The sequence below is a fragment of the Podarcis bocagei genome (assembly GCF_964188305.1).
Source record: "Podarcis bocagei genome assembly, chromosome: 5".
Classification (NCBI taxonomy): Eukaryota; Metazoa; Chordata; class Lepidosauria; order Squamata; family Lacertidae; genus Podarcis; species Podarcis bocagei.
Window position 1 is genome coordinate 64,673,873 of NC_138129.1, and position 16,540 is coordinate 64,690,412.

General features: G+C 39.8%; 2 protein-coding genes and 1 long non-coding RNA gene across 7 annotated transcripts in view; 2 read left to right on the forward strand and 1 right to left on the reverse strand.

The window, feature by feature from the left end:
- DNAJC6 (DnaJ heat shock protein family (Hsp40) member C6) overlaps positions 1-3,986 on the forward strand; it is a 55,135-nt gene extending 51,149 nt beyond the window's left edge. For all 5 annotated transcript variants that reach the window (XM_081193685.1, XM_081193682.1, XM_081193681.1 and 2 more), the window contains 2 exons: positions 835-1,011; positions 1,982-3,986. In XM_081193685.1, coding sequence (XP_081049811.1) covers positions 835-1,011; positions 1,982-2,083 — 279 coding nt within the window. In that variant the 3' untranslated portion in view covers positions 2,084-3,986. The remainder of the gene's footprint in view (positions 1-834; positions 1,012-1,981) is intronic.
- LOC308586818 overlaps positions 1-6,057 on the reverse strand; it is a 132,417-nt gene extending 126,360 nt beyond the window's left edge. The window contains exon 1 of the long non-coding RNA XR_014008061.1: positions 5,547-6,057. This is a non-coding gene — a long non-coding RNA (uncharacterized lncRNA). The remainder of the gene's footprint in view (positions 1-5,546) is intronic.
- A 154-nt stretch (positions 6,058-6,211) lies between these two features.
- Positions 6,212-16,004, forward strand: LEPROT (leptin receptor overlapping transcript). The gene is made up of 4 exons (XM_081193919.1): positions 6,212-6,343; positions 8,127-8,202; positions 9,427-9,613; positions 14,029-16,004. The coding sequence occupies exons 1-4, from the start codon at positions 6,328-6,330 to the stop codon at positions 14,143-14,145; spliced, it is 396 nt and encodes a 131-aa protein (XP_081050045.1). The 5' UTR covers positions 6,212-6,327; the 3' UTR covers positions 14,146-16,004.
- Positions 16,005-16,540: the final 536 nt, after the last annotated feature.

A 16,540-nucleotide genomic window follows, 5' to 3' on the forward strand; every position in this document is an offset into this window, starting at 1 on the left:
GGAGCAAGGACTGGATCAGGAAAAAGGGCGGCCTTCGGCCTGCTCCCTCAGACCTTAATTCCCTCTCATCAATTTTTCATAATCAGCCAGCTTCAATCCCTTCAACAAAGGGTGGGGGGGGCGGGGGGCTAAGCCCACTTAGCCCAGCTTCTCCCAGCAATGGCTTTGGTCATGGGGGTCTCTAAACCCATTTTGCTCTTTTCTAATTACTGTTTAAGGGGTGAAAAGGGCTGTGATCACTATGGCAAATGAAGGTGTTTAGATGGAAGATAAGTGCAAAATTCACTATGCCTTCTGCTCCAACTTTCTTCATATGGTCTGTGGGTTCCAACTAATCACTAGTTGGAATGATTACCAGAAAAACTTGTGAATAATTATTATAATTAAACTGACACTAATCTTTTATGAAGGACTAAATAGGGTCTGTCCCAATAATGGTACAAGTCTTTAATTTGGAGGATTATGAATTATGTATGCAAGTTACCTAATATTTATTTTGCTAAGTTTATTCTATTTATATTGTTGAATCCTTGGGCATGTGATTCACACTAATTTCCTTGGTCACTAGCTATATCCATGTATCCCACGATTCTAATTTGGAGAGTTACAGAACAATACTAGCTGAATCTCCATTTTCAGAAGCAGTTTTATGTATCTGTTCTTGGAGGTAACAATTTGACATTTCCATTTGATGATATCTATCTCCTGTCTTTCTGAGATCCAAAGCAAACTGGGAAGAAGCAAACTATAAACTGTTCCAATCAAATAAATATTCATGCTAGTATAGATATTCTCTTGCAGTTTGGTTTAGTACTACATTATCTATTTTCACAGATCCTTGAATGGATTGAAGGAAAGGAGAGAAACATAAGAGCCTTGTTGTCCACAATGCACACAGTACTATGGGAAGGAGAGACAAAATGGAAACCTGTGGGCATGGCAGATCTTGTTACTCCAGAGCAAGTAAAGAAGGTTTACCGGAGAGCAGTGCTTGTTGTGCATCCTGATAAAGTAAGTAATAATATTTTATGTTAATCTGTTACCTCATGTACTAGTTTAATGATTCCTACTTGATCCATCCCTGCAATTACTTTCACCATTATCACTTTAAAACAATATGGAGTGAAGAGTCACTGCAGTCCACTGAAAATCTTTGGTGTAGCAATTATTACCAGTTGTGTGGGAGCTTAGGGAAAGTTTATTGGGATAATTTCAGAAATAGTCTGAAAATGTGATATGGCTCAGTCAAGTGGATGAAAATAATAAGACCTTGCATGTTTACTAATTATGCTTCTGGTTTGAGTTTTGCAGCAAAACAAATTGTTTTAAAATAAAAACTGTGGTTCATAAAACTGATATGCTTAGGCTAAGAATTAAAGTCTGATGGGTCTGAAAAAAATTAAACAAGGGGAAATGTTGATAGATTGTGTGGGCAAGGTGTGAAGTCATGGTGAACAGCATTACTTTATAGCTCAAAACTATATCAATAGGTAAATACTACGCTGGCCTATTGGAAGTTGTAAGTCTATCTTCATAAGAACTACAGATTACAATAAAGTGAATTCACTAAAGGCAAGTGAAAATGTACCAGGAGCAACCACAACCTACTTTTATAGTGTCATTAAAACATACCCTATTATCCCAGGGTAAATGCTGCAAAAAAACATGTATGCACAGATCAAAGATATGCTTGCCTTTTATGAGTAAGAATTGCCTCTAGGCAGCTAGGTAGGAAAACTTTATACTACGTTGACTGTTTCTTTTAATCTACAAATACCTGATAAGTAGATGTGGGGATATAGGCTAGAAAAGATTTTTGTCAACTCGTAACTATGCTGGGTTAATTCAGGGTTGCATGCCACCCTTTTCAGCCTGAGCGTAAATTATACCTACACTCTGCTATTGACTTTCTGTATGAACAGTGTCATCTTTAAGCTTATTTTAATATGTTTGTGATGTATCTTGTTTTGCTTTCTTGTAGGCTACGGGGCAGCCATATGAACAATATGCAAAGATGATTTTTATGGAGCTCAATGATGCCTGGTCAGAATTTGAAAACCAAGGCCAAAAGCCCTTGTATTAGCGTACTTCCTCAGACATTGCTGTAGACCTGTGCTAGTGCTCATATAGTTCTTTGCCACAAGATTTTCACAGCTGAATTAGTATCTGGCTGGAAATTTGGGAAAAAATAAGACTAGCCCTAACACTAAAACCTTTTCGTATGGAGAGCGGGAAAGTATGGAGGCTGCTCCTTAGGTATGCCATGAATTACAGATGCAAAGAGAGGAGTTCTAGAAGTTAATCTTATAGTGTTCTTTCAGGTATAAACAGGGTAGGTAAGGATGCATTCTAGAAAACTGGGATTGCTTGTCTTGGAACAAGTGAGGTGAAATGAATGGTCTCTCTCACTACGAACCAAATAGATGCTGTGTCACTAGGAATGTGGCTTAGTCTTGAAAGTTTGTATCCAGGACAAGCTTTGTCAAAACAAAGCATAAGGATGTTCATATGTGGTTATTTGCTGTACACTAAACTCTCATAATAATTTGACCCTTCAATTACTTCTTGTAATGTTTCTTTTTTTTTAATATGACAGCTAGGCAACTGGATATGTCTTCGGCAACTTACTGCTGCCTTAAACATAGTACTGTATTTCGTGTTTCAGACAAGCAGACAGCTAGACATTTTACACCAACAAAGAATTTGGGAAGTGTCTTTAAATTATTATTTATTTATTAACATGCAAAAGCCTATTGAAGCATTATCCCAAATCAACAGACCACTAAAGTTGTTTGCTGTTCATTATTATTAAAGTAAGGGTGCAAGAATACCTTGCAAAAAAATTCCCAGTTAAAAAACACTTTGAAACCTGCCTCTGAAACAAACTTTGCTGCCTTCTTCAGCATTGTGAAGTTACTGTATGTGCTTAATTGATTCAAAATGTATTTCTAAATTGAATCAAATATCCAGTTTTTCCAGAACATTTGTGAACACAAGCTAATGTTACCATGTAGACTCAACTTCTGAACTTCTATAGGTAACTTACTATGTTCATGTAGTTTTGTAAGATCTGAGGTGAGCAAAAAAATACGAAAATTTACTTACTTACTAAAGTTATATTGGCCCAGTAAGCAATAATGTTCATATATTCACATTATGGTATCTGATGATAAAACAAAAGTATGTTCTCTCATCTAATGAAACTAATTTTACATAGCACTTTGAACTGTTTCTCCTTTTGCAGAGAAACTTATAATGGGAGTTTTATTTATTGACATTTCCTGAATGAAATCTGGTCTCTGCCTTGCATGGGGTAGATTAATATTATCTGGTCTCCTCTCCTTTAAGCAGTTGATAGTTAAGTCAACGTGCAACAACAGCCATGTGAAACTTGGTTGTTTATAGAGGTCCAATGTGTTTATAGATGCTGATTTGATATCTTTCTTGAAAACCAACTATCTACAGGCTGTTGAAGGCATCGTGCCACCTGACTCCATTGAACATTGGATCCCATTATGCAGCCGATTTCTTCATGGAGCTGTTGCATAGTAGCTACAAAAGTCACTGTATGGGGGGAAATGGTAACCTACATCTGCCTTTTTGATGTTCAACAGGTGGACAAAAAGGTTTCCACATGCAGGGAAAACTCTCTAGATGACGTGAAAATCTTGGTCAAATTGGTGTTTTAAGACAATCTGTTTTCTGTTGTTCTATTTTCTTTATAGTGGAAAACCCTTTTCTGCAGATACAGCATGTCCACCAGCCTACGTTTATTTTTATATTAAATGCCATCTTTTTGTTGTATTGATCCATTATTTATTGCCATTACTGCCAATGTGAAACAAAACACCAAGCTCTCCTTTTTATATGTACAAGATATTAAGACGTTTGAACAACTATAACAAACTGGATGTTATTTATTAACATATTATGAAATGTTTTGATCAAGTATGTGCTTGTCTATTAAAAACATTTTGAAATGTGAATCATGTTCCTGTGACTTGTTTTAATCTTTCATTCACTTCTGTAGATATTGTGTGAATTATGCTTATGAAATATAAATGGATTCAGTTAATGTAGCATCAGTTTTTGAAATTACAAAAATAGCATTAGCGTTGTGCATCAGACTAATAGATCTTTTTTTAAAAGCCGAGGATAAATTCAAATTTTAACAAAATAAATATATCATTTAAGCTTCATCTAGTTCAGTAAAAAGGAAAAAAACTTACCCAACTTAAACACCTTCTCTAACTGCAGTGCAGTGCTTTCAATGGTGCATGAAAGTGAGACCTATGTGTCAAAACTACTGAACCCAAAAGGGTTTTTCCTTTTCCTTTTTGTCCTATCTGCTCATCAATGTTCAGGTTTACTGTTCTGACTAAAACCACTATTATAATCTCTTTTTTTGTAAATATGCAGTATACTCAATGAACTGTGACTGGTTGAAAGCATTTGTATATATATTAAAAAGGTGAAAGAACTTTCAGTCCTTTTTATTTGTTTATCCTATGCAGAGAGAGGAAGATAAAGCGCCTTCAAAGGGGATGTTATTGAGTATATTGATACTGAGGCACTAGCAGAAGGCGAAAGAAAATAAACCCACTACTCCATGGGACTGAATAACCTGTTCCTGAATGTACTCTTGTGTTACCTTACAGTACAATCCTATATGTCTTCATAGGAGTAAGTCCCATTGAGTTCAGTGGAGCTTACTCCTGGGTAAGAAAGAACAGATAGCAATGCAGCTGTGAGTCCTTCTTATATGCTAAGAGGAGCAAATGACTTCATTCTTATATAAACTTAAAACTATTGCTCCTCTTTCTGAACTTGTGTCTAACATTATAGAATATGTGTTTTACTGAATGCAAAAATGCTTCTAGCTGCCATGTTTCCCAGCTTTATACCATAGAAGCCAACTCCTGGGGGCCCCCACAATAAAATATTTGAGGGGGCCAGGCCCCCACAAAGTTGATGGGCATTCCTATTCAAATGGGGGTGTGTGTGTGCACTGCGTCATGTGATTGATTATGTGGTGCAGGGCTTACCTGGGCCCCCACAATATTTCATTCAGGTTGGCGCGTCTGCTTTATACAAAACATTGGCATTGTGGTGAAATCACTTTCTGCTGTGGAGAAAATTGCAGTAGGAAACAGTAGAAAGCATGAATTTGAAAGGTGTGTGGGTATATAAATATGCATGAGGACCCTAAGGAGCACTAATTAGACAATGCTTAATGCTTGATTTAAGTAATGGAAACCCCTGGCTGTACAGATGTCACCCATATTTCTAAATACAGTGGTACCTCAGGTTAAGTACTTAATTCGTTCTGGAGGTCCGTTCTTAACCTGAAACTGTTCTTAACCTGAAGCACCACTTTAGCTAATGGGGCCTCCTGCTGCTGCCGCGCCGCCGGAGCATGATTTCTGTTCTCATCCTGAAGTTCTTAACCCGAGGTACTATTTCTGGGTTAGCGGAGTCTGTAACCTGAAGCATATGTAACCTGAGGTACAACTGTATCCATGGGTGTGTGCAGTCAAAAGACTTACCCTCGCTGGAAATAGATCTACATCAATGGATCCATACAAGTGCGATTTGTTTGGGCGAAAAAACCAGCACGCCCACAAACTCCCACTGACTTCTTTTGAAACTGAGGTGAGGAATTGTGCATGGCTGGCATGACGGCGCTTGCTTGCTGAGGTCTTTGCTTTCCTTAACAGGGCCATCCTACTAAGTTTGTCTGCTCTGAAGTACTAACCTCATGGGACTTACTCCCAGGGAAGTGTGTCTGGGATGGCAGCCCAGACTAAACAGCAATTTAAAGTTTTTTGTTGTTTTTAAGATGGAGATAATATCAGACGAGCACATGCCCGACCTCAAAACCAAGGTTTTTGCTCTGTGGGCCTATGCTTGACCCTGAAAGTGAGATAAGAGGCCGCCCAAGCCTTTGCAATCCGAATATGCTCTGGGAGGGCAAAGGGAAATGTGGGTGGATGGATCCACAAAAATATGTTTGAACATCTGGCACAAGCAGCAGCAGCAGCATTTTAAGGGCCGTTTCTGAGGGAAATTCCCCTCCCTTCAACTGCCTTGGCGCCGCCCTGAGGCAGTTCATAGGCGTGAAAAGAGTCTTAGTTTCTTTTTTAAAAAAAGAAAGTGCTGCTTTTTTGTTGTTGTTCCCTTCCCCCTGTGAGAAGGGGAAGGGTTAGAGCAGGAGCCACGTGAGCAGAAGGCGGAAGAAGTCGACACATCATTCTCCGCCTCCTCTGCTTCGTCGTCCAGCGAGAGGGAGCGAGCGCAAAAAAGGCGCCCCGCAAAAGAAAAGGAGATATGGCGGGGATTAAAGGTATCGGGCCGCTTCTCTCCTCGCGCGGCGGGTGGCCTCTGTCTCTCTTTCTCTCTCCCTCCGCTTTCCCCGTCGGCGCGGCTCTCTCGCTCCGCCGTCGCTATGGCTACCTCGTTCCCGCCCCTGCCCGGGGAAAGTTCCTCTGCAAATACGGCTAAAGGAGCGTTTCGCTGTGCAGCCCCCTCTCGGTTGTCGGCAACAACAAACTCCTCTCTGGGGCAGCGTAACTTTTTGCACTGCGCCGGCGCTGGGTCTCTTCCTCCTCCTTCCTACGCCCTTTTCCAGGGTGTGGATGTGAAGCACGCGGGGTGGGGAATCCGGAGGCGCCGGCGAGGGCAGGGCTCTTTTCTCTGGAGCAACTGCCGAGAAAGGCTCTGGCCGGTCACATTTTGCTGAAAATGTGAAAATGAAGCCTATTTAAAAGTTCAGGGGTTTTCCCAGCTGCTGTGACCCACCCCAAACCATTGTTTTACATGCGATCGGTTTTGATTCGAAAGCAAAAATAGAAACCCACTATAGTTCTTACCAGCGCTTTTCTTTAAAAAAAAAAAGTTATGGGTACTCTCATTTTCCTACTCATTGAAATACTGCCCCTCAAGGAGGCCAAACTTAGATTCATAAAATGTTTAGGGGTATGCGTCCCCCCCAGAATAAAATAACTGGTTCTTTCAAACTTTTGGTCTTCTAACTCTGTTTATTGTGGTCACCGAGGTAATGAGTATACAGCTCTTGCAGAGTGTGATACTTCGTTTAAAATCTATTTACATCCCAATTACAGAAGTATAATTTAAGTGATCAGTGAAACCCTTAAAAAAAATCCAGCAAGAGGGTCCCATCCTGGAAGTATGGCTGTCGAAAGTGAAACAAACGTTATTTACTTCATAAGATCTATACACCACTTGATAGTAAAAACAAACAATCCTCAAAGTGGTTTGCAAAAAACAAAACAGTAAAATCAAGGAAAATTCAACAAACCCTACTTTAAAACACACAAAAGTTAAAATACTAAAACATTGAAATTACCTCGGCTTTCTCTTTATTTAGGCTTGTCTAAATGCAAGAAGTAGTGACAGCCACCAATTTGGGATAACTTTTAAAGAAGAGATGGCAAATTCATGGAGGATCAGGCTGTCAGTGTATACTAACCATGATAAATGTACTACCTCTACTGTTGGAGGCAGCAGGCCTCCGAAGGCCGCTTGTATAGCATCACAAGTGGCGGGGGGAGAGCTATTGCACCCAGGTCCTGGTTCTGGGCTTCCCATAGGCATCTAATTGGCCACTGAAGAGGATGTTGGGGCATTGGTCTGATCCATCAGGCTCCTCATATTCTTAAGGTAGATCAGAATATACTGGTAGATCTCTGGGTGATATGCATTAGATTACTAATGGCAGCAACAAGGTGATTTCCACTCCACCCCTATGTAGGCTGCTGAAATGAAGAAAGCTAGCCAGGAGTGGATTTTTTTTACATGAAATGACTGTGAGCTCAGTTATGTTCTGGTACTGGAAAGAAATTCCTAGGTTCAGGAGCCACTTTGGTATTTAATTCTAACTGTTTTGTTTTTAAATGGCTCTGATTGGAGTTCCAGTAAAAAACAAAGTAGATCCAACAAGCCTGAATTCTGACCACCTCTTGAAATCGAACATCTGCTGTATCAGGAAGCTACATCTTTAACTGCAATGTTGGATCACTTTGTGAATTAAACTGCACAGACTGTGATTGTACAAATGTATGTTAAGCATGTTAGTGATGTCATTCTTTTTATTTCCACTTGTGTAGCCCTTGTTGGCTTATCGTTCACTGGAGCTATGGGTCTGACGTTTCTTGTATTGGGGTGTGCACTGGAAAGTTACGGGTAAGACTGAATTAATACGAGATATATCACTGTTCTATGTTGTGTGATGGTTTTAAGCTTGCTTATTTAGAATGAAATCCTTAAGCAAGCGGTTTATGAACGCAGCTTGAATCCTTTTTTCATTCTTACATCTTTCAGATGATTGAGGGAAATGAACGGCATCAGAGATTGTAACGGGGTTAACGTGTGGGAGAGCAGTCTGACAGCCGAGAAGAAAAATGAAGCTTAGGGTAGTTTGGTAAACCTTTGCTGAAGCAGTGGGTGTTGAGGAATAGAAATTGGCATGTCAGATAGAGAAGATGCAGTAGAATGCTAAAAGGTTCACAGATTAGAATCTGAGCTGATACGGGGGAAGGAGATGACAAGGGGTGCGGGTGGCGCTGTGGTCTAAACCACTGAGCCTCTTGGGCTTGCCGATCAGAAGGTCAGCGTTTCGACCGGGTGAGCTCCCTAAGCTCTGTCCCAGCTCCTGCCAACCTTGCAGTTCAAAAGCCTGCCAGTGCAAATAGATAAATGGGTACCACTGCGGTGGGAAGGTAAACGGCGTTCCCATGTGCTCTGTTTTCCGTCACGGTGTCCTGTTGCACCAGAAGCAGTCATGCTGGCCACATGACCTGGAAAGCTGTCTGTGGGCAAACGCTGGCTCCCTCGGCCTGAAAGCGAGATGAACGCTGCAATCCCATATTCGCCTTTGACTGGACTCAACTGTCCAGGGGTCCTTTACCCCTTTTTTTAAAGAGATGAAACTGCAGAAAACAAGGGGCAAAGAAGGGAGGAGGAAGAAAATGCAGTTGGGCTGGAAAACTGAGTATCCTGAAGTGAGCGGAAGAACAAATGTATATGGCCCTATATTTATACTTCAGTGACTTTTTCCTATGTACAGTGGTACCTCTGGATATGAATTTAATTCGTTCCGGAGGTCCGTTCTTACCCCAAAACATTTGCATCCAGAGGTGCCTGTTCTGCGCAGGTGTGCGTGATGGTAACCTGCTTCTGCATAGGCGCGGGCGGCGGAAACCTTTCCGTTATTTCTGGGTTTGCCGCATGCGTATCATGAAGTATTTGCAAAGGGGACAGTACGTAGCCCAAGGTTCAACTGTATATAGTTATGTGTATATTTCTGTGCTCAGCTGTTACGATTTCAGAGGATGATAATAGGTTGTGCATAAAATTCATTTTAAACAGCATTAACTTCTCTCATCCTTTGTGTTTGTCATTCTGCAGCGTCTACTGGCCTTTATTTGTTTTGATATTTTACTTCATAAGTCCTATTCCCCACTTCATCACAAAAAGAGTAAGCGATGATACTGATGCCGCAAGCAGCGCCTGCAGGGAGTTGGCATGTTTCTTCACGACTGGAATTGTGGTTTCTGCCTTTGCGTTTCCTATTATCCTTGCACGCGTTGAAGTGGTAAGGTCTTATCACAAGAAAAGTTTATATGTCACCTTTTGACCCCTCACAGTCCTGGGCAAAATACAACATCCCACTCTTCTGATTGCTCCATTAGCACAAGCATTTTAGCTTGCCAGATGGAATGACCCCCCCCCCCAAATCCTTCCCCTGTATGCTGTTTTCTCACATTCAGTCAAAAAAAATTTTTTTTGGGGGGGGGGAAGCTTGGTGCTCAAGCGGAAGTCCTTGCGCAGGGCTTCTACTGATGAGAGTCATTAGGTAAATCCCACACCCTGTTTTTCTGGTGTATGGCACATTGCCTTGCAGATAAACACTTCACAAAATGAGTCATCTTAATAATGTCTTCTGGTTAAGTTGCTGCTCACAGTAAACCAGACAAAGCACCAAGCATAATTTCACAGATGTCACTGTGAGTGATGCTGCTGCCCCCCTTTTTTTAAAAGAAAAGTTTACATTAAAAATAATAATTGCTCAGCACTGTAAATAGAAATACTGGGTGAGGCGGCCACTGCTAACTTCTCAGGTGAGGTGTAGGACCCAGAGTAACTGAGGATAAAGAAAGTTATCCCAACACTTTTCCAGACCCTCTCAGGAATCCACAGAGGCCTGGATGCTTCTGGTTCTTGAGGTGCCCAGCCATAATAACAAAATGTCAATACATGAAAACAAAAAAAGCACTAAAAAGAGTGCAACGTTAAATAAGTTATTTAGCAAATGATTCTTCTAACATATGCCTTTTACCAGATCACCTCTTGTTTAAATTTTCAGCTGTGTGCTGTGTGATAGTGTCACATTTAGGTCCAGTGTGCATAAAAGTGAGTTGTCAAATGCCAAAAAATTAACAAGTGACTAAATATAAGCCCCCCTTTGAACTCTGGTTGAAGCTAATCTAACTTCCTTAGGGCCCGGGACCACTAGGGTGTTGCTATTTATGGACCTTGAGGCTCTCCGTGGGGCATACCGGGAGAGGCGGTCCCGTAGGTACAAGGGTCCTAGGCCGTGAAGGGCTTTAAAGGTCAAAAGCAGCGCCTTAAATCTGAACCTGTACTTCACTGGGAGCCAGTGCAGCTTGAAAAGCACTGGGTGAATATGCTCCCATGGCAGAGACCCCGTGAGGAGCCTCGCTGCAGCATTCTGCACCCGCTGGAGTTTCTGGGACAGCTTCAAGGGCAGCCCCGCATAGAGCGAACTACAGTAGTCAAGCCTGGAGGTGACCATCGCATGGATCACTGTGGCCACTGTGGTCTTCTTGCATTGTTTACATGCATTCTGGTTTGTTTCCTTTTGAAAACTATATTTCGCAATAAGGTTTTCGCGTGAATAAACCACTGGTTGTGCGGGTGGAATTCTGAAATCTCTGCAGTAAATGTTTTCTAACTGCAGTCTAGAGGAGTGTAAACACCTAGCTGAACTTACGGGGGTTTAGGCATAGTTAACACACACTGGATTGCATTGTCTGGCTTTGATGACGGGAGCTCCTTTATATGCCCACCTGTGCTTGCAAGTATGCATAGCAGGACTTCATACTGCTTTCCGTTATCTGCTCGGCAACTTTTCCAGATCCACAGAGAGCAGGAAGGCAGAAGGAGGTGCTTCATGCTGTGATTACTGATATCAGCAGTTGCTCACCTTCCATGTTTTAAGAATGCAAACTTTTACCTGCTTTAATGCTTGGCTCCCCTGAATTATTTTTGGGTGTTTGTGTTAGCTATTGCAGATGCTGTTTTGGCTTTCATTCAGGTATTCCTCTCTATCTGCTTCCCTACCAGCAGGAGTAAGTGAGTTCAGCAGCATCAGTAGGCGAGAGCTGCTGCCCTTGCATGTTATTATTGTGCTCTGTTCTCCTTCCCCTGTTGGTTGCCTGTGACAAGATAGGCTAATGACAACCATACTGGGCAGCAGAATGCTGGCTGTCTTGCTTCCAGTGTCCAGTTAGAAATCCTTTGAAACTCCAGTCTCCAGCTCACTGTTCTTAAAACATCCCTCCCATTCACAAATGGTGAACAGTCTGTTTCACCCAATTTACATTTCTATCTTGTTTACTGTTCTGTTTGCTCTCATTCACTTTAGGACCTTAATAGGACAGGTTAAGATAAATAAATTTTTTTTGGTTAGTGCACTTGACTTTGCCTTAATGATTAAGCCAGGGTGCTTTGTTACCAGAATAGAAGCATGTAAAGATATATTTATATCTTTCTCATATCTACTAGTATTCTCCCTGGTTTCCTTACTCCCGAGCCCTTAGTTGAGGTTCCATAAACTTGTTATGTCTAGAATTCTCCTTTCCAAGATCTTATATAATTTATTTTCTAGTAGTAGTATATAGTCATACCTTGGGTTACAAACATGATCCGTGCGGGAGGCACGTTCGCAACCCACAGTGCTGCATCTGCACACGCGCATGATGTCATTTTGAGTTTCTGTGTGAGCGCCAAAACCCGGAAGTAACCCATTCCGGTACTTCCGGGTCCGCCGCGGTCTGCAACCCTAAAACGTGCAACCCACATCGTTTGTAACCCAAGGTATGACTGTATACATCTCCCGTTACTTAGTCCATTTCTCTTTGTTAAGAATGTTAAATAAGAATAAATAATACAGTCCGACCACTAGAGAGAGCTCTAATTCCTTTTCTTACCAAACAATGTTTTGCTAAAGGCTGAAGATTGTAAAACATCTGGAAATGCAGAAACCATGGGTGGGAGGAACATTTTTACAGGTTTTTGGTGAAAGAAAATCTGTACAATACATATAAAACCCAAAATTACTTTACTGGAAGAGCTTAAAGTGAATAATGGCTAAGCCAATAGAATTTTATTTGCTGATCTATGTGGCATATTTATGAAATGTAAAAATATAAGTGCTACGCAGCACAGTGCTTTGAAGTAAACTGCACAGAGTTCTGTGAGACTTATTTGCTCCAAAGTACAGTAGATCTTTATAGGTTTGCAGCATCAATTGTATTGAAACAGTATTTCTCAATAGTGCCAGTGCTAGAGATGGAGTTTTGAAAGTTACTGCTTCCAAAGGTATTTAGGTATATCTTAGTTTTTGTTAGTTGGGAAAACTTAAATAAAATACTGTAGTAGAAAGTATCGAGTTTGTGTTATGGGTCTATAACTTTAACAAATAATAAAACCATGTAATAAAACCTACATTTTGTTTACTACAATCATTTTACAGCTTCTAGCTTTTTTAGGTGCTTTTATATAAAAAAGACTGCTAGCAGTAATAATACCATTTTATTTTATTTTTTAAAAAAACTTCCATATTTTTAGACAGTTCAGAAAACCTATAATATAATCAAGAAGTAGCATTAATATGTATATTGAGCCAAGCAGTGTTACTATAAAGTTTATATCATCAACTTTTAAAAATGGGCTGCTTCCTTGGATCATTGTTCTGTCTTCCATGTCTGCTTTTTGCTTAATAGTGTGCATGTTTTCAAACAATATTGGTTTGCGTCCCCTGATGCACAAGATCAGGAATTGAAGGCTCAGTGAGAAGCACAAGAGATTAGTGACTGTGTTGTTCAAATGTCTTTCTGCCTTCCGTGTTGCAGGAACTCAATGTTCCCAGGTTGACCAGAGTTGTTGCATATACGTGCATTTGAAAGTAGTTTTCCAGCACCAAGTTCTGAGAATAATGCTTGGTGGACCTGTAATCCTATGCCCATTTATCTGGGAGCAAGCACTATTGAATTAATGGGACTTATTTTTGAGTAGACAGATAGAGGTTTGCCCTATTAGTCAATAACAATCACTTAACAGTTTAAATTTATTTTAGCTGTAAGAGATTTACAACAGTGTAAATTCTTTTTAATATTATTTTAAAACATTGTTTTTCCAAAACCATTTTACTCACCATTCAAAGATAAATGATATCATATTTGTCTTTATTTTATCAGTTTCACCCAAATATAAGTTTGGCCAAGGTGGCAAAGAGAAGTAATGTGTGGACAGTGGGATGTCCAGGCCTTCATAGTTCTAGTAATGGGGGCAGACTTTTAATTTGCTCTTTTGAGAAGACTATGGCTGGCTCCCGCTAAATTACTCTAAATGATTTCCCCCTTCCATTGTGGATGAGCTTGAAAAATTACCACTGAAGATCTTGTAAACTTTTCACGAACTGCTCTCTCGACCAGTTTTACTGTACTCATAAAGGACAAATAATTGTTTATATATATCACTGCATTTTAGCGAAATGTTTAATTAGTTCCTGTAATGACTACTTAGGTATGTAACAATTTCAGATTACATTAGTTTGCTTGGTGCTCAAAATTTACTGTTTGATCGTAAGCGCTTTTAGCATCCTGATGTTGTATTTCTTTGTATGTGTCTAATGCTCAAAGTAGCGTGCATTTTCTATCAATGAATAGAGAGTAAATCTTTCTTCCTGTTCACTTTGTATTTCAGATCAAGTGGGGAGCTTGTTGCCTTGTTCTGGCTGGAAATGCAGTAATTTTCATTACCATTTTAGGCTTTTTTGTTCTATTTGGAAGAGGAGATGATTTTTCCTGGGAACAGTGGTAGACTTCACCATGGATTTTCATATGGATCTGCACTTTAGGGCTTACAGGGAGCTTTACTATGACACGGATCTTAGAGTGCATTGTATGTATGTATGTATGTATGTATGTGCATACACGCATACGCATATGATGACATATATTATTTGCATGCATTAATAGCTTTACACTATTACAAGGCTTCCCAAACTTGGATCTCCAGCTGTTTTTGGACTACAGTTCCCATCATCCCTGACCACTGGTCCTGCTAGCTAGCGATGATGGGAGTTGTAGTCCAAAACCAATGAGAAAAACCATGCACTATTGGATATGGGTCCGCTTTTTGTATCTGGTGCCAGCCTAACACAGGGTAAATGTACTGCCTTTTAAGTACTAGTCTTTCTCTTTAGTTGGAAACATGCAACTTGCTGCAATTTGTGAGAATTTTTTGGACTGCAACCTACATTTTGCAAATTGGGACTGTCTTGCAGGTTAGGTGGATTTGCAGTGATGTGGAGTTTTGTTTCAATACTAAAATTTGATACAACTTTTGCTTTTTAAAAACAAAAAAATCCTGAAGTACAGAAAAAAGGTATTGAAAGTATATCAAATGCAAAAAAAAGTTTCATTTTGCCAAAGTGCTGAAATAACTGTAGTAAGCATTTCTTCGTGACAAAAGCACAAAGACATTTTAATGTTAATGTTTGTAAAATACTCAGACTATTCGATTCTTAAATTACTCAGGGTTTGTAATGCTTTGAAATACACTCTTAAAGAAGAGCTTTTGCATGAGTGAGAAAATGGGATACAATCCTGCAGATGCATTTCATTCATTGACAGTTCTATTCTGTGTTGCTGGAAGTTTTGAGATAATTAATTTTAAAAGTAGTTTTAGCTCTGGTAAGAGTAGAAGTACGAAACATTAATGTACTCCTCTACACGTTTGCTTGGGAGTAACCCAGACACCAGTTTACTCTACTGAAGACAGTGGGATTTATTCCTGAGTCAACATGCATGTGAAGTTGCCTTATAAATTATGCTGCAGCAAAAAATTTAGCTTTGATCTTCTTTTCCTGGTGTTCCAAAAGCCTGTCTTTCACCATCACTTTCAAATAATACAGAATACACCTTTTTAAAGGTGGCATGATAAAGGCAAATGATAATGTTCACTTTCTGGTGCAGGGATGGGTATCCCGCAGCCTCTGGCCTTATTTCACGTGGCCTTCAACCTGATTTAATATGGGTATCAAAAAGGGTGTGCCTTACCTAGCTTTGGGATCTGCCCCTCCGAAACAGACTTTGGTCGCACCCACCTTGACCGAGTGTGACCTTCAAAAGGAGATAGGTTTTGCCATCTCTGTTCTAAAAGGTGCTTTACTCTTTAAAGTGGGAACACAAGTTATTTTATTGGTGAGATACAAAAGTTCCCACCCCCCATTTAATGTGCAAACTCAAATTACTATTTGTGGTGGTGTGAAATAAGAGTTATTGCAAGGGTTATAAAGGTTCCTGTGAGCCTGATACTGCTTGGCTCCAAGCTTGTCATCCTGCCAGTATCTGTGACCATTTATGTTAGCAATTTTCATTATATAGTTAAAAAAAAAAAGTATTGTGGTACCCTAAATACTCATAGTAATCTTACTCCAAAGTGCCTTTCTCCAAGATTATTGTGTTCTGCAGGAGGCATGTGCATCAAAGCCATGCTGCATGTATTTAATAAACATTGCTTTGCATTCTCTTGTTGACGATGTTTCATATACAGCATATATGAACTTTTGTAACCTTTGTAATTTATGTCATTTGAAGTACTGGAATTGCACAGTATTAGAATACATTTGTGAATGTATTTTTTTAAAACTCAATAAAATTTTACTTCAAAGTCTTTTGTGGCGTGTATTCTGAATTATTGTGTCCCTTTTGAGTTTATAACAAATTAAAAGAAGTAAGGACTGCACTGACTTTATCTGTGGAAAGTAAAATATAAATGCAAGTAAAAAACTTACTGTAACTGCAGTAAAATAAAAGTCCCCAAAAGACATGGCTCTACCAATGTGGACAGCAGTTTTTGCCTAGTAATCATAACAAGCTCAATTAAAAGTACTTCTTCCCATGTATATAATGTTGAGCATTTATCAGTTCTGACAAGAGAAACCTTATAATAACTGTTTATCTAAACTTGCCTTTAATGCAACACAAAAAGGTTCTAATTACATTTAATAGCAAATTTGGTTCTACAATCAAGTGAAGATGCAATTTAAGATTTTCTTATTTTCAGCAGATTAAGCGTTTCTCAAATAAGTGATAGCTTTTTTCTGTATACATATAATAAAAATGTAAGATTGTTCTCACATTGTAGTAAGCTTGGCCACAGGTGTGTGGCACTGTAAACCGCAGCATGATGATAAGCAGTGGAGGGACAG